General features: G+C 41.1%; 2 protein-coding genes across 3 annotated transcripts in view; one reads left to right on the forward strand and one right to left on the reverse strand.

The window, feature by feature from the left end:
- The window catches only part of INTS4 (integrator complex subunit 4), a 111966-nt gene extending 91566 nt beyond the window's left edge, over positions 1-20400 (reverse strand). The window contains exons 1-3 of one of the 2 annotated variants that reach the window (XM_055320452.1): positions 20134-20400; positions 14470-14661; positions 228-345 (exon numbers count right to left, since the gene is read on the reverse strand). In XM_055320452.1, the coding sequence (XP_055176427.1) occupies positions 228-345; positions 14470-14661; positions 20134-20187 (364 nt within the window). In that variant the 5' untranslated portion in view covers positions 20188-20400. Of the gene's footprint in view, positions 1-227; positions 346-14469; positions 14665-20133 lie in introns of both variants that reach the window. The other variant, XM_055320451.1, reaches the window with a different exon arrangement.
- On the forward strand, positions 6294-6611 carry LOC129506647 (cytochrome c-like). Its single transcript, XM_055320458.1, is given in 1 exon segment — positions 6294-6611. A coding segment is annotated over 1 exon segment (318 nt).
- Positions 20401-27009: the final 6609 nt, after the last annotated feature.

Genomic DNA, 27009 nt, shown 5'->3' on the forward strand with positions numbered 1-27009 from the left:
ATGTATCTTCCATTATATGTATATGGCATTTAGTAAAAGTCAATAAATGATAGCTATTAAGAGACAAATCTGCATTTTATCTCTAATGTAAATATATGTACATGTTTTATTGAATCATCCTCAAATGCCTTTTCAAAAACCAACGTAAGAAAGTTTCATCCTAAATTCTATATAGACGGAACTAAAGATTTCTGCTCTGATTATACAGCTTTTAAATTGCAACTTACTTTCATTCTGCAGGATGTTAATGGCATCATCCATAATGCAGTCTGGTGAAAATCCTGCAGTCTTTGATAATAAACCCAACAATGATGCAATTTTCAGTCTCACAGATGGATCATTCTCCTGGAAAAAAAGAAGCTGTTGTTACCTTGATGCTCTAGGCTCAGTTAACCAACTGAGTAAATTAACATCTCAAAAGTGATTCAATGATCCAAGTATTCTACAACTTTATTTCTGAAAAATTAACTTTATAAACTTCAGAGGAAAGACCTTTTCTCAATCAGTGTTATACCTAAACACTGCCAAGTGAATGCGAATTTTTCTATGCCTTCCTGATACCATTACCTTCTAACCAGAAACATGCTTTTAGGAACACCCTTCCTCCACTGTTGCCGCTGTATCAGACATGAAGTGCAGCAAGTTGCACCACCAACACTGCTAGCAAAGGGCACCCAACACTGCTGACAGCACCACCGGTCCTGGAGCCCCGGAGCTCCGGGTAACTGGTGCTGCAGCTAACCGCTGCTATCACCAAAACAATCTCTCATCCTCCCTGCTTTTTTGGATCACCACATCCTGATTAGAAGTCTGAGGCAGGTGAATCTAATTGGCTGGGTCTAGGGCTCATACATGGGTCCCAGGTGGAAGGGAGACTAAGAAATGAGTCCTCTGTGGGATGCCTGGTTGACTCAGGGGTTGAGCGTCTGCCTTCGGCTCAGGGCTCAGGGCGTGATCCCAGGATCCGGCGCATCAGGATCCCCGCAGGGGGCCTGCTTCTGGCTCTGCTTGTGTCTCTGCCTCTCTCTCTCTCTCTGTGTGTCTCTCATGAATAAATAAAACCTTAAAAGAAAAAAAAAAAGGAATGTCTGGCCCTTTTGGCCACATTATTGGGAGGTGGTCTCTAATTTGCACCAAGATTCCTATAGTGAGAAATTTTCCCCAAAGTAAAAAAGGAACGCATCCTTTTGTTCATCACTATATCTCAGGTACATAGCACCATATGTGGCACTATGCAGATATACATATTGAAAAATACACACACACACTAGAAATAGGAAAAATAAAAAGTACCTCACCAATGCTAGGATTAGGTCAGCACAATTCTCTACCAAAGAAAAATTACTTAAATGTATGCTCAAAAGATGAAGTGCCTTCTATTTTTTTTAAAAAAAAATTTATTTATTTATTCATGAGAGACACAGAGAGAGGCAGAGACACGGGCAGAGGGAGAAGCAGGTTCCTCAAAAGGAGCCCAACATGGAACTCGATCCCCAGAACCCTGGGATCACGATCTGAGCCGAAGGCTGATGCTCAACCACTGAGCCACCCAGGAGTCCCAATGAAGTGCCTTCTAGATATGACCAACTCTCCAACCTCCCACCTACAGTTTCTAGGGAAGTGACAAAGCACACCAAGGAGGCCTGAAGCAGGAGAAGAAGCAACAGATTCTAGAATTCTGGCACGCCACTTACCATGTATATAACCTTGAAAAAGTCATTTTCTTGGGAACTTAACTGCAGGGAAGAGAAAGGGCTTTGAAATTAGCTAAATCTAGGTATAAAACCTGGACCATGTCTTAACATAAGCTCTATGTCTTGAACAGGCTAATTAATGTGTCTAAGCCTCGTCTGTGACATGGAACTAATCACCTCAGGGGACACTGAGAGGAAAATGACTAGCACAGGAATGGCCCACAGGAAGCAGTCAGAGATTAGTGCTCTCCTTCCTTCCTCTCTCTGATCATCAGTCCTTTCATGCAAAGACTAAGAAAACCTGAACTGCAGGCACCGCTATGAATATGGAACTCAGAGGGGTATCCTAAAGAGCAAATGAAAAACACATAAAAGGTAGGTCTAGAATATGGGAAATTCCACAAGGTACATGCCCTGGTTTTTAAACAAAAAAATAAAAATAAAAATAAAAATAAAAATGACATGGGAATGAAAATAAAAAGGTGGAGGGTGAAAATGCTACAGATTTTTAAAAGAAACTTAGAGATTGATAAATTAACCAAATGCAACATGTGAATTTTGCTTTGAACAAACGAACTGTACAAAGTCTTCTTTAAGACAATCACTGAGGATTGCCTGGGTGCCCCCTTTCTTTCCCCCATGCTCATGTGCATGTACACACACACACACACACACACACACACGTGCATTCTCTCTCTAAAATAAAGAAATCTTTAAAAAAAAGACAATCATGGGCTAGGTATTATACACTATTAAGGATTTTTGTGGGTATTTTTTATAAAGTCCTAAAAAAATCCTTATTTGTTAAACATAGATAATTAAATACTTACAAGTAAAATAATATGCTGCTTCAGATTTACCCTACCCCAAAAAAGTGGGGCGGGGGGGGGGAATGCATCAAAACAAGAATGGCGGGATCCCTGGGTGGCGCAGCGGTTTGGCGCCTGCCTTTGGCCCAGGGCGCGATCCTAGAGACCCGGGATCGAATCCCACGTCAGGCTCCCGGTGCATGGAGCCTGCTTCTCCCTCTGCCTATGTCTCTGCCTCTCTCTCTCTCTCATTCTGTGTGACTATCATAAATAAATAAAAATTTTTAAAAAAAAACAAGAATGGCAAAATACTGATAAATGTTGAAGATGGATGAAGACGACCTGAAGACTTATATTATCTTCTCTCCTTTGGTGTATGTTTGTAAAGTTACCAAACAAAAGTTAACTCTGAAAAAAATCACATGAAAGTCCTGTATTCTATCTAAAACGGTAATTAATGTATTCATTTATTCATCCATACAAGAAGCACCTACTATGTGCCAAGCATCATTCTAGCTAGTGGGGATACAATAGTGAATAACGCAGAAGCAATTCTTTCTCTAACAGATCTTATATTCAAATGGAAAGACTGGCAAAATATATATAATTTCACATGGTAAACATTCTGAAGAAAAATGAAGTGTACAATGGGTTAAAGAATAATGTAGGGAGGCTAAACACGACAGTGAGGAAAGTCCACTCTGAGGATCCAGTTTTTGAAAGGATACTTAAATGAGTCAAATACAGAGTCAGAGAAAGATTTAAGGAAGCAGTGTTCCAGACAGAAGAAAGGCGCAAACTGGGCAGCCTGGGTGGCTCAGCGGTTTGGCGCCTGCCTTTGGCCCAGGGCGTGATCCTAGAGACCCTGGATCGAGTCCCACGTCAGGCTCCCTGCATGGAGCCTGCTTCTCCCTCTGTCTGTGTCTCTGCCTCTCTCTGTGTCTCTCATGAATAAATAAATAAAATCTTTAAAAAAAAAAAAAAAGAAAGGCGCAAACTCAGAATACGGGAAATTCTAAAATGCTGTATACAAAACTCTAGAAAAATGCATACAAAACTGTTAGTGGTGATTCTCTCCAGAGTACTGTCTAGAAAGCTCATTTTTTAAACTTTTTTCGTTTAAGATTTACTCATTTATTTAGAGAGAAAGAACATAAGCAAGCGAAGGGAAGTATAGAGGGAATCTTTCAAGCAGACTCCCCACCGAGTGCCTGGAAGCCCAAATGCGCCACAATCACACAACCCATGAGATCATGACCTGAGCCAAAACCAAGAGTCTTAACACTCAACCGAGTCACCCAAACACCCCATTTTTTTTAACATTTTTTATCTGTAGAAGCAAATCTCATTCTCATACACTTCTGTAGTGCTTCAATTTGTTACAATGAATATTACTGTAATAATTTTTTAAAGATTGATTTTATTTATTTATTTATTTGAGAGAGAAGGGGCAGGGTGGGTGGGAGAGCAAAAGGATAGGGAGAAGCAGACTCCCCACTGAGCAAAAGCCTGATGTGGGGCTCCATCCCAGGACCCCAGGATCATGATATGAGCTGAAAGCAGAGGCTTAACCAACTAAGCCACCAGGCACCTCCAGACACGACTTTAAAATAACGGCATTATCATGGTCAGAGATCCTGATCTAATTTGAGGCAGAGGAAAAAGAATGAATCAATGCTCTGAGTCATGAAAAACACCATAACTTCCAGAACTTAAAGGGCAATATGGCTAAAATGTACAATGACACAAGACAAGGCTTTAACAACAACAACAAAAAAGATTTTATTTATTTATTTGAGAGCGAGAGAGAGACCGAGATAGTGACAGAGAGGGCAAGAGGGGAGGAGAGGGAGAAGCAGGCTCCCCACTGAGCAGGGAGGCCAACAGAAGGCTGGATCCCAGGACCCCAACAGATCATGACCCCAACCCAATCATGACCTAAGCTGAAGGCAGATGCCCAAATGACTGAGTCACCCAGGCACCCTTAGATGAGGTGGAAGAGACTAACAGGCACCACATCGTTTTGAGAATAATGGTAAGTATCTTTCTAATAATGCCTACCATGCAGCAGGAATTCAACACATATTTGTTCACTGTTGAATAAACAAATGAATAATTTTTGTCGTAAGAGCAATGAAAAAGCTTTGATGAACCATAAACAGGAGAGTGACATTAACAGATTTGAGTTTTTGAAATATCAATCCAGCCTCAACAGAATGACTGGATTGGAAGGCACAAAACTAGGCAGAGACAAATTAAGAGTATATTGCAATAGTGCGGCAAAAGACATTATTAGCAAGATTCCCATTTCTGTTAAGGGCAAGGCTAGATAATTCAGATCAATTTTTCTGCTGAGGAAAACTAGAAAAATACTATGGATGGCAAAAAAAAAGTGTGTGTGTGCACACGTATACATACAAACATATATGCGTATATGCATATAAAAATACATGTATGTATATGCAGACATATGTATGTGTGTATATACATTTGTGTATTTGAAAGTATTAGAAAAGTAAAAGATAAATAAAGATTTAAAGAACTAGGATCCTAGGCTGCTTTTACTTCGGGCTTCTGCCAACAAGGGGAATAGGGAATAGAGAAATGAGGGGCAAAGTAAACAGTGCTTCTGACAGTAGGTAAGGTCAGAGGGACAACGGATAGGGTGTAAGTCTAAGGGTATGAGGGTGAGAAAGGGCAGCCTAATAAACCCCATCACTTTGGATTAGGACTCCAAAAAGCAACAACAATATGAGTAAGAATGAAATAAAAATAGATTTTGGTAGGGACTGCAGGTCAGCTTTGAATCATCTTAATTTCTGAAATGAGAATTCTTCCTGGATTTCTGGACCAAAACGAATACTCTCTGGATTAAACTAAGTCATCCTAAACCTCAAATTATTTTTACAATTTTGGAAATATATTGCCTAATACAGTAAGAAATAAAGCATGCTAGGAGATCAGATAACTGAACAGATATTGTAAGACACAGTTAGAAGGATCCATTTATTGGAGTAACCAGACACAGATTTTTTTTTTAAGATTTTATTTATTTATTCATGACAGACAGAGAGAGAAAGAGGCAGACACACAGGCAGAGGGAGAAAGAAGCAGGCTCCATGGAGGGAGCCTGATATGGGACTCGATCCCAGGTCTCCAGGATCACACCCCAGGCTGAAGGCTGTGCTAAACCACTGGGCCATCTGGGTTGCCCCAGACACAGATTTTAAAATAATTCTGTTTATTATGTTGAAAGCAATAAAGACAAAATGAGATTTTTAACAGAGAACCAGAATTTTTTTTTAAAGATTTATTTATTTGTTTGAGATGGAAAGAGAGAGAGAGAGAGAGGCAGAGACACAGGCAGAGGGACAAGCAGGCTCCATGCAGGGACCCTGATGTGGGACTCGATCCCGGGTCTCCAGGATCAGGCCCTGGGCTGAAGGCGACACCAAACCACTGAGCCACCCAGGCTGCCCAAGAACTAGAATTTTAAAAAACAAAGGAAATTATAGAAATAACCACAAAGCAATCAATGAAATTAAGAACAAATGGATAGGTATAACAGGAGACTAGACAAGGTGAAGTGAGGAGTGAACCAGAAGATAGGTCCAGAATGAAGCCCAAGGAGACAAAAGAACGAAAGATCGGAAAAGAAGAGAACAGGACACAAAGAGATGCCCTAACACGCATGTAACTGAAGCCCCAAAAGGAGAGGAGGAAGAGAGCGGGATGTCCGGCTTGTGAATGGGCTTCTTCGTTTTGCACGCGACAGAAAAGTGATTCAAAAATGGGTGATGTTGAGAAGGGCAAGAAGATTTTTGTTCATAAGTGTGCCCAGTGCCATACTGTAGAAAAGGGAGGCAAACACAAGACTGAGCCAAACCTCCATGGTTTCTTTGGGCGAAAGACTGGTCAGGCCCCTAGATTTTCTTACACGGATGCCAACTAGAACAAAGGCATTACCTGAGGAGAGGAGACCCTGATGGAGTATTCGGGGAATCCCAAGAAGTACATCCCTGGAACAAAAATGATCTTTGCTGGCATTAAGAAGACAGGGGAAAGAGCAGACATAATAGCTTATCTCAAAAAAGCTACGAAGGAGTAATAGTTGGCCATCGCCTTATTTATTTATTTATTTATTTATTTATTTATTTATTATTTATTTGTTTGTTTGTTTTAAAGATTTATTTATTTATTTATTCATGATAGACAGAGAGAGAGAGAGAAAGAGAGAGAGGCAGAGACACAGGAGGAGGGAGAAGCAGGCTCTATGCCGGGAGCCCGACGTGGGACTCGATCCTGGGACTCCAGGATCATGCCCTGGGCCAAAGGCAGGCACTAAACCACTGAGCTACCCAGGGATCCCCATCGCCTTATTTATTACAAAACAAAAATGTCTCATGACTTTTTTTTATGTGTATCATATTTAAATTGATCTCACTGACCAGAATTCAGATCATGAGTGGCTGATAGAATGTTTCTCTTGGACAGTTGGACAGTCCTGATTTAAATAAGATTGGCTTGTGGTTAAAAAAAAAAAAAAAAAAGGAGAGGAGGAGGCATCAGGCTACCTGCTCAGTGGGGAGTCTGCTTGTCTCCCTCTCCTTCTGCCCTTCCCCATGCTTTCTCTAATAAAAATAAATCTTTAAAAAAAAAAAAAAACAACTAACTACGTTCTTTACAAAGGTCTTATCTAAAACAAAAAGATACAAAAAAAGATTAAAGTAAAAGGGAGAGATAGGTATATAATCAAAAGATAACTGGCATCATTATATAAAAGCTATTTGCTGATAATTATTTGTAAAATATTCAAGATAATCTACCTATAATTTATTGAAATTGTTAGGTGAGCTTAATTAGTAAGGTTGTAAGATATATGAGTTAATAAATGTCAACTGCATTCCTGAGTATCAGCTATGTAGGGTTAGAAAATGAAATTTTATAAAAATACTGTCATTTACAATAACAAAATATTAAATATCTAGGAATAACTAGCAGAAAATGTGCAAAATCTCTATGCAGAAAACTATACAACAGTATTAAAATAATAGGGCTGTACCATGTTTATGGACTTGAACACTCAATACTGTAAAATGTCAAATGTAAAGTGTCATCAGAACTATACCATTAGGGCAGCCCAGGTGGCTCAGCGGTTTAGCGCCACCTTCATCCCAGGGCGAGATCCTGGAGATCCGGGATCGAGTCCCATATCAGGCTCCTTGCATGGGCCTGCTTCTCCCTCTGCCTGTGTCTCTGCCTCTCTCTCTCTCTCTCTCTCTCTCTCTCTCTCTCTCTCTCTCTCTCTCTGTCTCTCATAAATAAATAAATAAAATCTTAAAAAAAAAAAGAACTATAGCATTAATGTAAATCTAATCAAAATCCTAACAGAATTTTTGTTTGGGGGCAAAATTTCACAAACTGATTTCAAAATTCATAAAGAAATGAAAAGATCAAGAATGACTAAGATATTCTTTTTTTATGATTTTTATTTATTTATTCATGAGAGACACAGAGAGATAGGCAGAGGGAGAAGCAGACTTCCTGCAGGGAGTCCGATGCAAAATTCGATCCCAGGACCCCGGGATCATAACCTGAGTCAAAGGCAGACACCCAACCACTAAGCCACCCAGGCATCCCTAAGATATTCTTACAGAAAAGCAAAGTAAGTGAACTTGTCCTACCAGATGTCAAGATTTAATATAATGCTATGCTAAGACAGCATGGTACTGGCATAAGAATAGCCAAATAGACTACTGGAATAGAACAGAAAGACGTGAAATACCTATAAACAGACGCTTCATTTACCACAAAGGTGGTAATGCAGAACAATGAAGAAAGGATATTCTTTTTTTTTTTTTAAGCTTTCGGCTTTTTTTTTTTTTAAGATTTTATTTATTTATTTGAGACACACAGAGAGAGAGAGAGAGAGAGAGAGAGAGAGAGAGAGAGAGAGAGAGAGAGAGAGGCAGAGACACAGGCAGAAGGAGAAGCAGGCTCCATGCAGGGAGCCTGACGTGGGACTCGATCCCGGGACTCCAGGATCACACCCTGGGCTGCAGGCAGCGCTAAACCGCTGCGCTACCGGGGCTGCCCGAGAAAGGATATTCTTTTCAATAAATGGTGCTGGACATTTGAATTTCCATTTACACAAGCAACATACACACAAATTAATCCCATGTGTGAAAAGCAAGTAAGCTTCTAGTAATAATGCAGCAAAATGTTTCATGAGTTCAGGGTTGGCAAACCCTTCTTACGTCAGATAAGAAAAGTCCAAAAACAAATGAAAAGGTTGTCAAATTGGACTACGTTAAGAACTTCTTTTCATCAAAATACAACAGGAACTGTCAAATGAAAAAGATCAACAATTCCAATGTGGCAAATATGTGGAATTGGAATTCTCACAGTGCCAACAGCAGTGTAAATTGGTACTACCACTTTGAAAAAGTTGGCTCAGTAATTTCACTCCAGGGTATACAGAATACAGAAATGTAAGAAATGCATACCAAGAGACTTATACAAAATGTTCATGGCACTAGCCTGTAATAGCTAAAAAGTGGAGACAGTCTAAATGTCCCTCAATAATGGAATGAATAAATTAGGGTATATTCATTCAATGAAATGTTATGCTCTGGTAAAAATCAACTATAGGGGGATCCCTGTGTGGCTCAGCAGTTTGGCGCCTGCCATTGGCCCAGGGTGTGATCCTGGAGACTTGGGATCAAGTCCCACATCGGGCTCCGTGTGGAGCCTGCTTCTCCTTCTACCTGTGTCTCTGCCTCTCTCTCTCTGTGTGTCTCTCATAAATAAATAAATAAAACCTTTTAAATAAATAGATAGATAAATAAATAAATAATGAACTATAGCTACTGTCAACAATATGAATGAATACCAATATAGGTAGAATTCTGAGCAAAAGCCACACATAAAAAGATATACACTATATTCTCATATAATTTTCTAATTATATGAGTTTTTTTTAAAAAAATGACAAAAATAAACTGTATTTAGAAGTGCAGGCTTAATGGTAAGAAATAAAAGAAAGACAGTTATTACCCTGAAAGTCAGAACAGTGGAGGTTATCTTTTAGGAAAGATCTAAATCATTAGAGGGGAGTTTGAAGAAGCTTACAAGAAGCTGATAATATTCCATTTCTTGACCTGGATGGTGGTTACACACAGTGTTCATAGTATGTGATAGAGCAACAGGCTGAATGAGGTTTTTCTACATATTCTTCTTTATATTTCACAAAAAAAAGTTTGAAAAGTGTGGGTCCCCTGGTGGCTTGGTTAGTTAAGTGTCGAACTCCTGATTTTGGCTCAGGTCATGATCTCAGGGTTCTGAGATCAAGCCCTGCATCAGGCTCCACGGTATGCATGGAGCCTGCTTAAGATTCTTTCTCTCTCTGGGATCCCTGGGTGGCTCAGCGGTTTAGCGCCACCTTCAGCCCAGGGCATGATCCTGGAGACCTGGGATCGAGTCCCATGTCGGGCTCCCTGAGTGGAGCCTGCTTCTCCCTCTGCCTGTGTCTCTGCCTCTCTCTCTCTCTCTGTGTCTCTCATGAATAAATAAATAAAATATTTTTTTAAAAAAAGAAGACGACTCATCTCAAGCATCACTACTACTTTAGTCCCCTAATCCCAAATCAAACTGATTACCCTCTTCTTTGAGGTAACATCATAACCTGTCCCAGATTTCACAGCACCTATAACACTATATTATTATCCATTTATTGGATATCTATCCAACTAGACTCAGGGTGGGGATCACATAATCATCTCTTATCTCCAACATCTCCACAAAGCCTGGCACAGAGTTAGAATTCATGACATTTCAAGAAAATTTAAAAAAACAAAACAAAACAAAAAAACAAATGGGGCAGCCCGGGTGGCTCAGCGGTTTAGCACCGCCCTTTGTCCAGGGCATGATCCTGGAGACCCGGGATCGAGTCCCATGTCGGGCTCCCTGAGTGGAGCCTGCTTCTCCCTCTGCCTGTCTCTGCCTCTCTCTCTCTCTCTGTCTCTATAAATAAATAAATAAATAAATAAAATAAATAAATAAATACTTTTAAAAAAATCTCTTAAAAAAATGAACAAATGAATAACTTTAGCTCTTGTTATCTATTTACTACATATATATGCATATATAATACATATATATTTTTTAAGATTTTATTTTTTTATTCATGAGAGACACAGAGAGAGGCAGAGACATAAGCAGAGGGAGAAGCAGGCTCCTCACAGGGACCCCGATGTGGGACCCGATCCCGGGACTCCAGGATCATGCCCTGAGCCAAAGGCAGACACTCAAACACTGAGCCACCCAGGCATCCCTATTTACTACATGTATTATTTGGTATATCAACTATACTGCTAGCCCCAAAAGGACAAGAAACATATCTCACAGTTCTACATCCTTCACAGCAACCAGCACAGTAATATAAATGAACCCCTCATGTAAAAGAAGTTCAGATACTGCTGCCTGACCACAAAAAAATTTGGAGGAGAGAAGCAGAAGCCCAAGCAGTCTATCTAAAATATGAGAGATCACATTGATGGATATAAGACAAAAGGATAAAAAATTGTACAGTTATCAATCTGGACCTGGATACATGGCATCTCTCCTCATTCCCTTTGGGGCTAGAATCTGCTAGACTAATGTAAGCAGCATGGCCTGGTTAAAGAGTGTAGGATATGACATCGGAATGCCAGAATTCAATTTTTCTTTTAGACATAATGGTATTGTGATTATGTCTTTTAAAATAGTATTGTTTAGAGATATAAATTGGAATCTATGAACAAAATGATATGGTCTCAGGGAGAATTTGGCAGAGAGGGTAAGAGTGGAGGAAATGGAAACAGACTGCTGGGTGGGAGGCATGAGAATAAAACAAGTTTAGCCATAAAGTGGTAACTGCTGAAAACTGGGTACTGGGTACACCAGAATTAATTAAACCATTCTCTCTACTTGTATATATATTTGAAATGTTTCATGACAAGTTAACCCCCCACCATTCAAATCCAGACCCTCCATTTACTTAGCTGGGTCACCTTGGAAACTAAACTGCTCCAAGCTTAGTTTCTTACCTGGATTACATAAATAACAATGGTGTTGTCATCAGGATTAAAAAATATCACACATGGAAAGAGCTTTATAAATTCCAACAAGTTTGGGCAGCCCGGTGGCTCAGCAGTTTAGCACCGCCTTCAGCCTAGGGCGTGATCCTAGACCCGGGATCCAGTCCCACTTCAGGCACCCTGCATGGAGCCTGCTTCTCCCTCTGCCTGCGTCTCTGCCTCTCTCTCCCTGTGTCTCCTGAATAAATAAGTAAAATCTTAAAAAAAAAAAAAAAAAAGATAAGTAGATATTGCTAAGAGGTAACTAAAAATAGATCACTGTCTAAAAACCTGAAAACAGAAACCCTGATGACATTCATGTAAAACATGAGAGATGCATTTATTAACCCCCTACAATGTTCCAGGAACCAAGCCACACGCTGGGACACAGACCAAACAGATTTGTAGTCTCTGAATTTAAGGGCTTAAAGTCTAAAGGAGAGAGATATACGGCAAACACTAGCAATACTAAGAGCTAACAGGACTGCCCAGCGCCCAGAAAAATTCCTGATATATAATAAGCATTTGTTAACTGAGTAATAAGTCTCATAAAAGCATACACTCACTCATTCAACAAATATTAATTTTACCACACACTGTTCTTGGTACTATTGATTCATCAATTTATTGTATTTATTTTTAAAGATTTTATTTATTTTTCAAAGATTTTATTTATTTGACAGAGATAGAACAAGTGCACAAGCAGCAGGAGTAGCACAGGGAGAGGGAGGAAAGGCTCCCCGCTGAGCAGGGAGCCCAACTCAGGGTTTGATCCCAGGGACCATGATTTGAGCCGAAGGCAGATGCTTAACCAACTGAGCTACCCAGCTGCCCCCGGATTCATCAATTCAAAAAAACAAAAAAATCCCTGTTCAAGAGGCGCTTACATTATTGTATGGGGAAACAGACAAGGAACCAAATAAATGAGAAAATCATATAGAATATGAGAAGATGGGGACAGTGCCAAGGTGGCTCAGTTGGACTCTTGATTTTAACTCAGGTCATGATTTCAGGGTTGTGAGATCAAGCCCCATATTGGGCTACATGCTCAGCACAGAGTCTGCTTGAGGATTTTTCTCCCTCTCTCTCTCCCCCCCTCCTCCCACACACACGCTTGCTCTCTCAATTTAAAAAATATATATGAGAAGATAGTAAGTGCTATGGAGAAGACCAAATCAAGGAAGGGGGCTAGGAGGTTTTAGGGTAGAATAGGCAGTTTCAACTTTAAATATAGGGTTTAAAAAAAGGCCTTAATGATAAAGTGACATTTGAGCTGTGACTTGAACAAAGTGTAAAAAGTAGACATATGAACATCTGAGGAAAGTGTTCTAGGCAGAAGGAAACCTAAGGGGAAAGACTGAAAGAATATGCTTGACGGAGAAAGGTGGGAAACCAGATCACAGGGCAGTGGGAAGAAGACAGAGGGGTTCTAGCCTAGGGGAAAAGCATGTGAAACGACATGGATTTCTGAAAAATCCACATCTTTGGGAAACTACAAGCATTTCTGATTAAGCTAGAACATTTTATATATAAAGGAAAAGACCCTTTATGTCACACATAAACGATTTAAATAAACGATTTAAATAGTTTACAGAAATAAAAGAGACTGAAGAGAAAACCTGATGGGAACACTTGAAGACATTACATGCACCCTGACAGATACATTATGAAATACAAATCATCATCTATAAATTTTCAAAAATATGCTTAACCTGAATCTAACAAAGCCTATACTGTATATCTAACTTTCCATTCCTTGTAAATAAAAGGGATAGAGGATCAAATTAACCCCCGAGGAAGTAAACACATTCAGAAAACAAGACATTTTATCAACAACTGACTGAATTTCTTTATACGGTCACCAAAATAATAAAAATTGGTCTAGATTTAAAAAAGACGAAATGTCATGTGTGAATAGTGTTTGCATTTTGATTTGAACAAATCAACTATAAAAAGATATTTGGGGAATAAGAGAAATCTGAAAATGGACTAGTTGTTAGAGGACATTAAGGAATTTTTAGTTTTGTTTGATGTGGTTAAAGTGTTTTATTTTTTAAGTTTCTTATTGAACTATTTAGGGAAATATATGATACTTTTAAAAACTTAAGGAAAGCAAACAGAGGGAGAAAATTTGGCAAAATATTTGTTAAGTGTTGAATCCCAGAGATGGGTTATTTGGCTGTTCATTATAGTACTGTCTCAACTCTTTTATAGGCTTGAAAATTTTCATATTAAGTTTAAAACTTTGATTCATCTGTGATTCATACATTTGGAATCATGTCTTCCCTTTTACTTCAGATTTTACTTACATAAACTGAAAAATAACACAACTCATGAATTTCATTTCTGCTTAAAGTATTTCCTGAAGTTTAATAAATCACAAATTGATGTTTTTTTTCAAACTCAGTAAAATACATGGAGAAATGCTACTAAGGAAGGAAAAATAAGGTTAAAAAGAAGTGGGCTATCAAATTAGACACGAGGGCCTTGAATTAGGGCAATAACACAGGACGACAGGATGACATTTCAGAGACAAATCTGGTTACAGAGGGTCAAGGCTGAAGTCCTCTTTTGTATTCCCACTGCACTCTACGTAACACAGGCAACACTACCCCCAGCAGTATGTTCACATCTGTCTCTGTATATGCTATATGGATACTCTCTACATCCACACAGAGATGATGCAAGTTTCTGCAAACAGGATTTGGATCATTTTTTATCTCTATATCTGTAAGGCCCTCAATAAAAGAGTGCTGAATTAACACCTTCTTATTTATCTTGCAATACTAACCCATTTGGTAGACATGATACAATTCTTATACTCCCATCAGGTCCTCAAGACGTTCTTACCTTGTAATAATGTTCCAAGAGAATCCTGACTACTCCTTCCACACTTTCTGCTTCAACAGGCTTTCTGGCAAACTGGAGTAGATACTGCAAAGCATCTGCTGGGGAGGTAGCTTTACACAGATCTATGTGGAGTGCTGCAGATTTACTTGGTTTTGTCAATCGCAGTTTCTTGGTTGCAATTTCCTCCTGTTGCTGCTGCAAAGGAATAGGAAAGATAACACATGAAAATAGAGGCTCTGCCAATTTCACTTTGCCTCATTTCCTTATTCCAGATAATATATTTAACTGATAGACTTAACTTTAGGAAAAAGCAGTGTTATGAACTGGGAAAGGGGCACTGGAGTGGAGGCAAGACTATGAGTCCCCATTTTGCTTTTCACTAGCTCCCACCACTTTGGACTAGTCATTTCATTTCTACAAGTCTCAATTTCTTTTTCTGTAAAATAGATCCACTAACATTTTGTTCTACCAATCTCTCAGGACTGTTGCAGCTTTTGGGTTAAAAGGACACATGAAATATCTGCTCCATTCTTTACTTAAAAAGAAATCTCGGGGCACCTGGGTGGCTCAATCAGTTAAGAATCTGCCTTCGGTTCAGATCGTTATCTCAGGGTCCTGGGATTGAGCACCAAATCAGGCTCTCTGTTCAGCAGGGTGTCTGCTTCTCCCTTTCCCTCTGCTCCTCTCCCCTGCTCAAGCTCTTCTCTCTCTCTCCCTCTCTTTCAAATAAATAAAATCTTTAAAATAATACATAAAAAGAAATCTTGATTCTATAAATATGTTCAGACTGTGCTGAGACACCTACCTGGCTCAGCTTTCCTTGTGAGAAAACTGGAACTGATGGGAACTATCTGTAGCTTACATTGAGTAAAAAGTCTTCTCCTTACTCCAAATGACTACCCAAACCATCCTGCCTTTATTAAAAGGATGATTGATTAGTATAAAAAATTTTCTAAAAATAGTCAACTTCCTTGCAAATTGTAGCCACTTAACAAATGTTTCCTGAATGATTATTCAGCATTAGGACTGGTCTCTGAATTCCAATTCTGCTGCTCTAAGTAAGTCATAATTCTTACTGTCATCATTTATAAAATGGGAATTATGACACTACTATCAGTCTTTCTCAACTAGGGATCCTCATCTGAACCACAGGACACAAAAAATTATGTAACTATTTTCTCAATTCTCTCAAGGATGGCTTATAACTAGAAACTTTCTAGATATATTCATTATTATAAGGAGTCCAAAAAGTTGACGTAAAAGGGAAACTGTCACTCCAAGGCTTAAGTCAGGCTCTGCTGGGTAGGTATAGAGCTCATCATAAAGACAACAAATGTTAAAATCAATAATTTTCCTTAACATTTGATGCATTGTTTTGATATCCTGAGCAATCACCTCTCATCAAATTTACAATACTACAAAAAAAAAAATTTACAATACTACAGAGAAAAGATTAGAATTATTCTAGTCAGGAACAAAGTAGAGCATGATATAAAGAGACCAAAGATTTTGAAGTCAGAACTTGGGTTCAGTAACCACTTACTAGTGAGAGGAGGCCTATCCTTCTTCTATAAAAGGGAATACAATTCCTGTATGATACAGATATTTGAGAAGACTAAAATATAATGTATTTATGTGTACAAACACAATAAGCACTAAATATAGGTCTCTCTCCCTCCTCTTCTTCATAGCAGAGGAAAAGATCAGATGCACTAAGATCCCATTTCATCACTCTATGGTAATGATTATGCAGAATGAAATGAAAAAATGAGCTCTTTTCTTAAAATCCTTACCCATTCCCATCCTTTTCTACACAAATTCAGTCTTAGTCAAGTGTTACTTAGGCTCCATACAGGTCAAAATCTGAGAAAGATTTTCCATAAGAGTATGTGAGGGGAAAGACAAACTAATATGTTACTTAGTCAAGTGTTACTTGGGTTCCATACAGGTCAAAATCTGAGAAAGATTTTCCATAAGAGTATGTGAGGGGAAAGACAAACTAATATCTGCTTAGTCAACCATCAATAACATTTTAGTGAGCCAAGACCTATGGTCATCCAGGGGGGATAGAGTAGTTTGGACAGGAGCTGGGGGCAAAGGTGGTGATAAATAGGTGACACATTAGAAGCCTGAGGACACAACATCCTGACTTTGTGTCTCTTAACATCCTGGCAAGGCTTCCAACACCCTGGAGCTGACAGACCAAGAGCCACAAGTATAGAACATGCAGCTTCCTCTTCAACCTCTGCCCCAGGGTAACCTAGCCAACACAATAAGACCCCTCTAGCTCCAATACAATAGCCACCTCTGGGCCTGCCCACTCTCCCTTCTTGAAAGGGTACTGTCCTTAGTAAACTGCTTAGTGCTTGCTATACTCTTTCTGTCCTTATTCAAGCTTGGATCCTCATAGAAATCTTTGTGGGGAATCCAAGAACCAAGACCTCCATTTATACCACTCAGACTCTCCCACACATAACAAAGGACACGGAGATGAACGAGGTATTATCTCTGTCCTTAAGGAGCCCAGACTGGTAAGGAGATATGTACACCATGTGAAATTAATAGAGAAAACTCACTAAAATCGAATATGGAGGATATAAGGGTGGGGAGCCTAGAAGGGAGAACAGTGCCACTCAATAATCAATTAGGGAAAGAACTGTGGTTTATAGATCACACCAGAAAAATCATCCACAGGAAAAAAATCAATTACAGGCCCCAAGGAGAAAGATGTACATTGCATCTCCTACAAGAAATCTACCACCGTTGCAAGTCAGCCAATAAGAAACTCTTATCACCCTAGACTTTCCCTTCAAACTAACCCCTCCCAACTTCCTCCTCCTTCTCCATATAATAAAGGTCCTCTTTTTTGTTTGTTGGACTTGCTTGTGGTTTTGCCATGGCATGCATGCCCTGAATTGCACATTCTCTATTATTCCCAAATAATTACATTTTTGTTTCTAAAATAACTATTTTTAAGGTTAACAACTGGTAATTATAGTAACACTAAGTGATAAGTACAAATAGATGAGTATAAACAGAATACTTGCCACAGAAGCAGTGGAGGAAGAGACGAAACTCTTGCTAAGAAGGTTTTAGTTGGGTCTTGAAACAAAAATGCAAAAGTAAAAATAATGGAAAAAAATGACATGCATCCCATGTAAAAGAGACAACAGGTACAAGAGTTTGGAGAAGTGTAAACACATGACATGCTCAAGGAAAAGTGAGTACTCTTGAGAAGTGGGAACAAAAGAACTATAGTTAGAAAGGAGGGATCCCTGGGTGGCGCAGCGGTTTGGCGCCTGCCTTTGGCCCAGGGCGCGATCCTGGAGACCCGGGATCGGATCCCACGTCGGGCTCCCGGTGCATGGAGCCTGCTTCTCCCTCTGCCTGTGTCTCTGCCTCTCTCTCTCTCTCTCTCTCTCTCTCTCTCTCTCTGTGACTATCATAAATAAATAAAATTTAAAAAAATTAAAAAAAAAAAAAAAGAAAGGAAATCACACTGCACGACAATGTGAATGTCCATAATGCCAGTGAACTGTACACTTAAAAATGTTTAAAATGGGGGAGCCTGGGTAGTCTGCTGGTTAAGCTTCCAACTCTTGATTTTAGCTCATGTCATAATCTCAGAGTGGTGAGATCAAGCCCTGCATCAGGCTCCACACTGAGCGTGGAGCCTGCTAAAGATTCTCTCTTCCCCTCTTCCTCTGCCACTCTGCCTCTTATTCATTCTTGAGCTTTAAAAAGAAAAAAAAATTGCTTAAATGGCAAAATATGTATTTTACCATAATTACAAAGGAAAAAAAAAAGTGAGCAGGGGAAACAGCCCCAGAAAATTCCAGAAAGCAAATCACAGAAGAAGCTCTGTGAAACTAGAAAAACAGTCCTAAGGGGGCCCTGGATGGCTCAATTGGTGCAACATGCAACTCTTGAATTCCAGGTTGAGCTTGAGCCGGTGGGTGTAGAGATTGCTTAAAAAGAAAAAGAAAAAAGAAAAGCCTTCCTGGACCTCAACTCATTCTAAAAGTTCAAGAAAACTAATTTCACATAAAATGGAGCAATTAGAAATGTCAAGTCTAAATCTCAGTCACTTTTTAAGAAAAAAAAAAGGGGGGGGCAGCCCAGGTGGCTCCGTGGTTTAGCACCGCCTTCAGCCTAGAGCCTGATCCTGGAGACCTGGGACCGAGTCCCACATGGGGCTCCCTGCGTGGAACCTGCTTCTCCCTCTGCCTGTGTCTCTGCCTCTCTCTCTGTGTGTCTCTCATGAATGAATAAATAAAATCTAAGAAAATAAGCAAAAAAATAATAAATAAGCAGACTCACTTCCCTACTGTCAGTGGGAATATGCTACAAAAATGTGTCCACAAAACAGAAATGATAAGTGAAAAGAGACAGAAAAACTTGATTTGTCAATACACTCATCTCTGTATTACAATCACAGATATGCTTTTCTGTCTCTCCCATTAGTCTGCAAGCTCCTAAAGGACAGGGACCTTAATGTGTACCGGACTTCGTAGCAACACCTTTAGCTATACCTGATACACAGTAACCACTCACTCAACACTCTCGTTAAAGGAATGAATGAAATGTTTAGGGATCCCTGGGTGGCGCAGCGGTTTGGCGCCTGCCTTTGGCCCAGGGCGCGATCCTGGAGACCCGGGATCGAGTCCCACGTCGGGCTCCCGGTGCATGGGGCCTGCTTCTCCCTCTGCCTATGTCTCTGCCTCTCTCTCCCTCTCTGTGTGACTATCATGAATAAATAAAAAATTTAAAAAAAAAGAAATGTTTAAGGAGTTTCCTGCTGGATGGTCTAACTCCTGCTACACTAGAAGTCTAAGGATTTAGGGGCCACTCTATGGATCTAAGAATGCTTTTGATCTACTAGCATCAATTGGGGGCTCGTCAGAAATGCAGATTATTGGCTACCTTCCCCCACCCCACTGAGTGGGGTAATCTACATTTTAACAAGACCACCAGACGATTTGCATAAAAGTCTGAGAACCTGGAATCAACCTCTACTTTAGCAACATCTTTGAGGCGACACCTGGACAGCCACAGGTGTCAGGAGATCGAATCACCCACCTGTCCTTAACTCCAACGGAGGAAAGTACAGCCCTGCTTCCTAAGTAAGCTGTTCCACAAATGGAAACCTCTGCCCGGATGCAGCCTGTGACAGCCCCCCCCCCCCCCCCGCCGCTTTGGCTGGGTCTTGAGGAAGTCTAGACTCCTCTTCCAACCCCTTAGGGTTCTACATAACCAACTTGTCCCTAGGCGCTTTTGTTTTTGCAACAGGAGTTGGGAAGGGCTCCACCAGAAATGGGCTCTGGATCCTCGCATCCCTCCAGGAGCTTTTGAGCCACCATCTGTAGAACGAAGGTGCTAGTGTAACCCGAATAAGCTGAAATAACGGAGAGGACATCCTCGTAAATTGTACAGTGCTATCTGTTCTCTCTAATAGTTCTATTTTTTTAAGTGTCGGGCCGCACATACTAATAATGACAACGGCAGCTGCAAACGAACACGCCCCCTTAAGTGCACTTTCGGAAAGCCTATCAAAGTAGTCCGCACTCAACCCAGGTTTCGCTGTCTGTTCTGGCAGAGTGTCTGGAGCGTGGATAACCTTCCCCGCCCCACACCGGCCCAGAGACCTTCCCTTCCGTAATTTACCTGGACCACCTTAGTGAATTCCTCGTACACTCGTTTCTTCAGGTGAGCCGCCATGACTGCCCGCGGGCCCTCTCAGCTTCCGTACTCCACGAGGGAGGCGGAGGGGGGGCGGGGAGCGGAATCCGGAAAACCCGCCTCAGCCGGAGGAACTCGCCACAATCCCACAAGGCAGTGGGGTTCCGAGAAAGAGAGGCCTCTTCCTGCTGCTCCACTGCCCTTGCCCGCGGCGCAGCCGAATTTGTGCGCCTACGCCTCGTGGCCGGCGGAACGAAAAGGAGGGCGCAGAGCGAGGAGGCGGGGCCTCTGGAGGGAGGAGAGACTGAAAGCGTACACGAGCCAATGGGAGCCTCCGGAGGCTCGCCGCGGCTCTCGGAGGGGGCGGGAGCGGAAGGGCGGGAGGAAGTACGGGGCAAAGGGCAGAGGCGGGACGGTCCGGGGCTGGAGGCAAAACCTGGGGCGGCGGGAGGCGTTTCCCTGGAGAGATCGGGGAGCGAGGCTGCGGCTGTCCCCGGGTGCTGCTTGTAGCCCTTTAAAGCTTTCTTTTCTTTTCCCTTCCCTTTCAGTTGTTTGAAATCTACCTATCTGTATGGAATCAACCCTTCCTCAGATAGGTAGGAAAGAGGGAACAGAATCCTGAGGTCAAGGGTCAAGCACCAAAGTTGCAGACCAAGATTAGCGCTTAATGAACGGACTCGGGGGGCACCTGGGTGGCTCAGCGGCTGGGCGCCTGCCTTCGGCCCGGGGCGTGATCCTGGGCACCCGGGGTCGAGTCCCACATCAGGCTCTCCACAGGGAGCCTGCTTCTCCCTCTGCCTCTGCTGTGCCTCTGTCTCTGCTCCTTTCTGTGTCTCTAATGAATAAATAAATAAAATCTAAAAAAAGAAAGAAAAAGAGCTAAGAATCTCAGCTACAAATGTGCTCACACCTAACCGGACCAAGATGCAGTGACAGTGTAATGAAATAATGCAGAAGCATTTGGCAGACTAAAGTGTGTTTCCCGCGTTAGTGAAACCCGAGGTTGAGCTTCACCTCCGTCGTTAAGCTTTAGCCCTTCGTTGTTTACTTCTTGGGAAAGCATGATGCTGTGGTAGGTACAGAAGACCCCAAAACACATAATTTGCTTTAGTCTCAAGGTCCTACAGTATAACTGGGAAGAGACACCCAAACATAACTAAGAGGCCAAGTATCCTAAGATAAGAGGAATGTGATCAAACAGACCTATGAGCTTCCTCCGGATAGGGCAGGGGTAGAATAACGACCCCAAAATATGCCATTTGGTATGTGGATTATTTCTAGCTGAAGATAATCAAGGCGTAATAGATTCAGGAAGAGCTGTTTACCTTCCCCTTAACTTGCTAAAAGAATTTAGAGGACCTGTACCAGGAGAACACTGGCACCAAAGGTAATGTATTCTCTGAAAGATTTAATCTGCATAGTACAGCAAACATTTGTTCAACAAACATTTGCTCTTCTCATCTTTCTATGAATGGTCTTTCTCAGCTTTGGGAAGCCGCAGGCCTCTACTTTTCCCAAGCTCAGGATGACATATAAACCTCAACTGCCTGTCTTTGGGCCTCATGTCTTTCGGGCTCCTGTACACATGAAACTTGTTTTTCTCCTGTTGATCAGTCTTATATCATTGAATTATTAAACCAGCCAAAGAAACTAGAAGGGAAGAAAAGTTTTCCATTTCTACAATGCCTCATGGAAGTATAGAAGAAACAATTTTTGCTCTGGCTTTAAAAATAGTGTGTTTTGGGGGATCCCTGGGTGGCTCAGTGGTTAAGTGCCTGCCTTCAGCCCAGAGCATGATCCTGGAGACCCGGGATCGAGTCCCACATCAGGCTCCCTGCGTGGAGCCTGCTTCTCCCTCTGCCTGTGTCTCTGCCTCTCTCTGTATGTCTATCATAAATAAATAAATAAATAAATAAATAAATAAATAAATAAATAAATAAATAAACAAATAAATCTTAAAAAAAAAATAGTGTGTTTTTGTTTGTCTGTTTGTTTTGAGAGAGAGTTAGAGTGCCAGCAGGTGAGGGGGTAGGAGCATGGGAGGGAGGGACAGAAGGAGAGGGAGAAAGAATCCCAAGCAAGCTCCATGCCCAGTGCAGTCAGACATGTGGCTTGATCTCAAGACCCTGAGATCACGACCTGAACAGAAATCAAGAGTTGGGCACTTAACCAGCGGAGCCACCTAGGTGCCCTCAAAATAGTGAATTTTCAGGAAAGACACTTTCCAGATCACAGAGACTACGACATAAACAAATGTGTCAAACCAAATGAAAAGCACTTACAAACAGTACCTTCAGTAAATGTTAGCAGCTACTACTATCATTACCATATTCTATCAAATCTAAACTGCCAGCAATTGTAAAACAAATCATCATTTTATGTAACACTTAAAAAATTACAAAAACATTTACAAAATTAGGAGAATTGAAAAAGTAAGATTTAAGAAAAAATACTAAAATTAAAACCAGTGGTTTATTATTGCTTCAATTTGTTATGCATGTTTACTGGAAGAGTTCTTTTAAACTTACTTACAGGGATGCCTGGGTGGCTCAGCAGTTAAGCGCCTGCCTTCAGCCCAGGGCATGATCCTGGAGTTCTGGAATCAAGTCCCACATCCGGCTTCCTGCATGGAGCCTGCTTCTCCCTCTGCCTGTCTCTGCCTCTCTCTGTGTGTGTGTGTCTCTCATGAATAAATAAATAAAATCTTTAAAAATAAATAAATAAATAAACTTACTTACACATAGATTTGTATCTTGTGTCATACTACTGTGTTTCCATGCCTTTCTGTGCCTATTAAAACTTTTCATTTCAATGCAAATTATAAGGTAATCTCTTTGAAGATTCATTAAATGGCAATCAAAGATAAGAGATATAGAGCTCAAGGGAAGCGATGGCAACATGAACTGCTATGATCCAATCTACACATGAACAATTGGCCAACAACAATCTTAAAATGTGTGCTTATTTCAGAGACATTAAAAGTGCATCAATTATAAAACGTACTAATATCGTTATTACATATGGTGCAAGAAGTTTGGTACACTTAGAAAATGAAAGAAAATTCATAGGGCGCCTGGATTGCTCAGTTGGTCAAGCATTTCCCTTTGGCTCAGGTCATGATCTCAGGGTCCTGGGATCAAGCCTTCCCCCCCTCCCCCACCAGCTGGGCTCCCTGCTCTCCCTCTCCCTCTGCCTCTCCCCTGGTCTGTGCTCTCCCTCAAATAAATTTTCAAAAATGAAAGAAAATTCAGTTTATATTGAGAGTAAACTGCATACAGGGAGAAACTGGGGCTGGACTGGTATAGGAACAAGAACATTCCACATTCTTTAATGTTGAAGTGAAAAACTGTCTTTATTGAATTGGTGATATTTTCATTTGACCTTCATCATTGCACATAGGAATAGAATGGGGCACCCCAGTGAATCCCTTGAGCTTCAGAGTCTTCCCTGTCCCTATTGCATAACAGCAACCCAATTTCCAAGGGTTGCTCACTCAGAATGGTATAGTAACCCCTTCTCTGCCTGTTGGCTCAAAAAGAGCTCCAAATGACCAGGGGCAGTCTCATTACATGTTATAATGTAATGAACAATGACAGTGTTCTTTAGTGGAGCTGTTCTTCCCTTGGGAACCAAATACTCCAAACTCTCTGAGCACATAAATGACTTATTAGGTATACAGATTATAAGAATCACTCCTACCTCCTGACCCTAGTCCCCATACCTATATATTCTAACTGTGAGAGAGACAGCAGTATATTTTAGCTATTGGTCTAAAGTATATAGCACAAATCTGTAAGACAGCACCCAAAACTCACAATGTGTTGTCTCTTGGCCAGCCCTATAAGTGAGTCTGCAGAAGGTCATACACTGTTTTTATCATAGCAGCTACCTTGGAGTGATGGGGTACCTAGCAAGACCAAGAGTTTCTTTGCTATAATTCTTTCATCATAAAATAAGCTCTTTAGGAAGTGCCTGGGTGACTCAGTCAGTTAAACATCCGACTCTTGGTTTTGGTTCAGGTCATGATCTCAGGGTTGTGAGACTGAACCCCATGTGGGACTCGATGCACAGCACAGAGCCTGCTTGAAGATTCTTTCCCTCTACCCCTTCCCCTACTTGCACGCATGCGTGCACACACTCTCTCTCTAAAAATAAATAAATATTAAAAAAATAAACTCCTTAATCCAAAGCGATGTATGAAATACTATGAAAATGCATAAGGAAAAAAAATTAAAAAAAAGAAAATGCATAAGGGCATAAGGTATCCATGCATAGCAGGGCTGAGAAAAACACTGCAGTTAGGTGTATTAGTCAGGACTTTTCAGGGCAACAGAACCATAGAGATAGATAGATAGATGATACATATTAAGCTACTATAACAGAATACTATAGACCAAGCAGCTTATAAACAACAGACATTTATTTTTCACAGTTCTGGAAGCTGGGAAGTCCAAGATCAAGGGACAGAGAGATTTACTGTCAAGCAACAGTGCGTTTCCTAGTTCATAGACAGCTGCCTTCTCACTATCCTCATGTGGCAGAAAAGGCAAGGGAGCTCTCTAGGGTCTCTTAATATCACTTATTAGTATACTACCTTATGGTCTAGTTACCTCTCAAAGACCCCACCTTTGTATCAACCATGATTTTGAGGGTTAGGACTTCACATGAATTTGGGGTGGGGACACACAAACCCAGTCTATAGCATTATGAAAGCCAAATATGAATCTGGAATATGTATCTATCCCCATGAGTTAAGTCACCTCTCCCTCCCTGATGGAAAGGATCCTGTGTGTGGTAGAAAGATTACAAAAAAGGTCCCGATACTCCCCCCTCTCTGGACATATGACCCTTGAAATGCAGCTATGAAGCTGCTACCATTAAGAGATGGAATTGTGTCTCTCTCCTTTAAACTGGGCTGGCTTTGGGGAGATCCCTGGGTGGCTCAGTGGTTTAGCGCCTACCTTTGGCCCAGGGCATGATCCTGGAGTCCGGGGATCGAGTTCCGCATCAGGCTCCCTCCATGGAGTCTGCTTCTCTCTCTGCCTCTCTCTCTCTCTCTCTCTCTCTCTCCATCTCTCATGAATACATTTTTTTAAAATCTTAAAAAAAAAATTGGGCTGGCCTTGTGACTGGCCCGCAGAGAGTAGCGGAAGTGACACTGCAACAGTTTTTGTCCAGACCTACCATTGCTATGAGGATAATTCCAACCTAGTCTACAGCTATTGTGTGACCAGATGGAACAAGCCAAGCTGACCTAGCTGAGGCCATCTTAGACCACTCCACCCCAGCTAATCCATCATCTGACCACAGATGCATGAGGGAGCCCAACCAAGACCACAAGAATTGCCCTGTCTGTAATTTTGTGAAAAATAATTAATGATTATAGCCTTAAGGCATTAAATTTGGGGGTTAAGAAGTTGTCATGTGGTCAGACACTCCCTAATATGTTGATTTGGGATACTTCCATAGATTCAGCTAGTAAGGAAATAAGCACAAATGGATTTAGATAGTTTATTGTTCACAGCATAGCAGGTGACATGAACCTCATGTTTTCATTGGTTCCCTTTGTCCCCCAAGCACCATGGAGGTGATGCAGGTAAATGCTATGCACAAAATAGTTCTGTAACACAGATGAAGAACTCTGAGTATAGGAAACCCTCAATCTTAAAAGAGGAATGCTAGCAAACTTGCCTTGTGGAGACTTCATTATACTGGTCAGGATATAAATCTGCCTTCCAACACAGTGGGAGACATTCTTTTTAAAAATATTTAATTTATTTATTTGAAAGAGAAAGAGACAGGGCTTGAGCAGGGGGAGAAGGAGAAACAGACTCCTCACTGAGCAGAGAGTCTGAAGCAGAGCTTCATCCCAGGACCTTGGGATTATGACCTGAGCAGAAGACAGATGCTTAACCAACTGGTCACCTCGGCACCCCAGTGGGAGACATTGTTTAAGGCATCCTGAAATATCTCCAGGATTGGAGGGTGATGCCAGCTTTATTATCTTTATTATTAATATTCATTTAAATTTTTGGAAATAAGGAAATCTCCCTATCTCAAAGCAGTTTTCCAAACATTCTCAAACGAAGGGGTCAATGCCATTTGCTTAGAAATGTCAGCACTTCTGTTTGTTACAGAGTAGTATAGCTAGTTAATTTGCAGTGCAATCAGTCTATCATCAAGCAGTGTGTAGTCCCCTTATCCCCAACTCTGCAGGAATAATACTGGGGCTCAGTGTTGGTTTTTGCTGTTGGACATCCATCAGGAGCTAGACCAGCTCTGGTGAAAGGAAATCTATACTGTAGAGCCCATGCATAGCCATCATGGCCACTTTTTTCATGATTCCACTAAGCAAGCACTGGGAAGCTAGAAAAAGAGGCTGACATCCACAGGTTCTATCATTGTGTCCATTTATTTTTGAGCCTCTTCTAGGATGGATGCCCTCTGGTGGGCATTTGTAAGAAACACGAATATTTTCACCATTCCACGAAGTCCATCCACAAACCAACTCCCTAGGCCTTGTCACTGATCTTCCACTCTAGTACCTTCCAGTCTTTGGATAACCAGGAAGGGGCTTGGGCATGCAGCACTTAGGAACCAGCTTCCAGAACACTGAGTATAGCCAAAATGGATAGGGGAGGGGTGTGGGAAATGATGGGAAAATAGAGAATTAAAAAAAAAAAAAGGGATCCCTGGGTGGCGCAGCCCTGCCTTTGGCCCAGGGCGTGATCCTGGAGACCCGGGATCAAATCCCATGTCGGGCTCCCGGTGCATGGAGCCTGCTTCTCCCTCTGCCTGTATCTCTGCCTCTCTCTCTCTGTGACTATCATAAATAAATAAAAATTAAAAAAAAAAAAGTCC

Source organism: Nyctereutes procyonoides, unplaced genomic scaffold, assembly GCF_905146905.1.
Source record: "Nyctereutes procyonoides isolate TBG_1078 unplaced genomic scaffold, NYPRO_anot_genome, whole genome shotgun sequence".
In the NCBI taxonomy this organism is placed as follows: domain Eukaryota; kingdom Metazoa; phylum Chordata; class Mammalia; order Carnivora; family Canidae; genus Nyctereutes; species Nyctereutes procyonoides.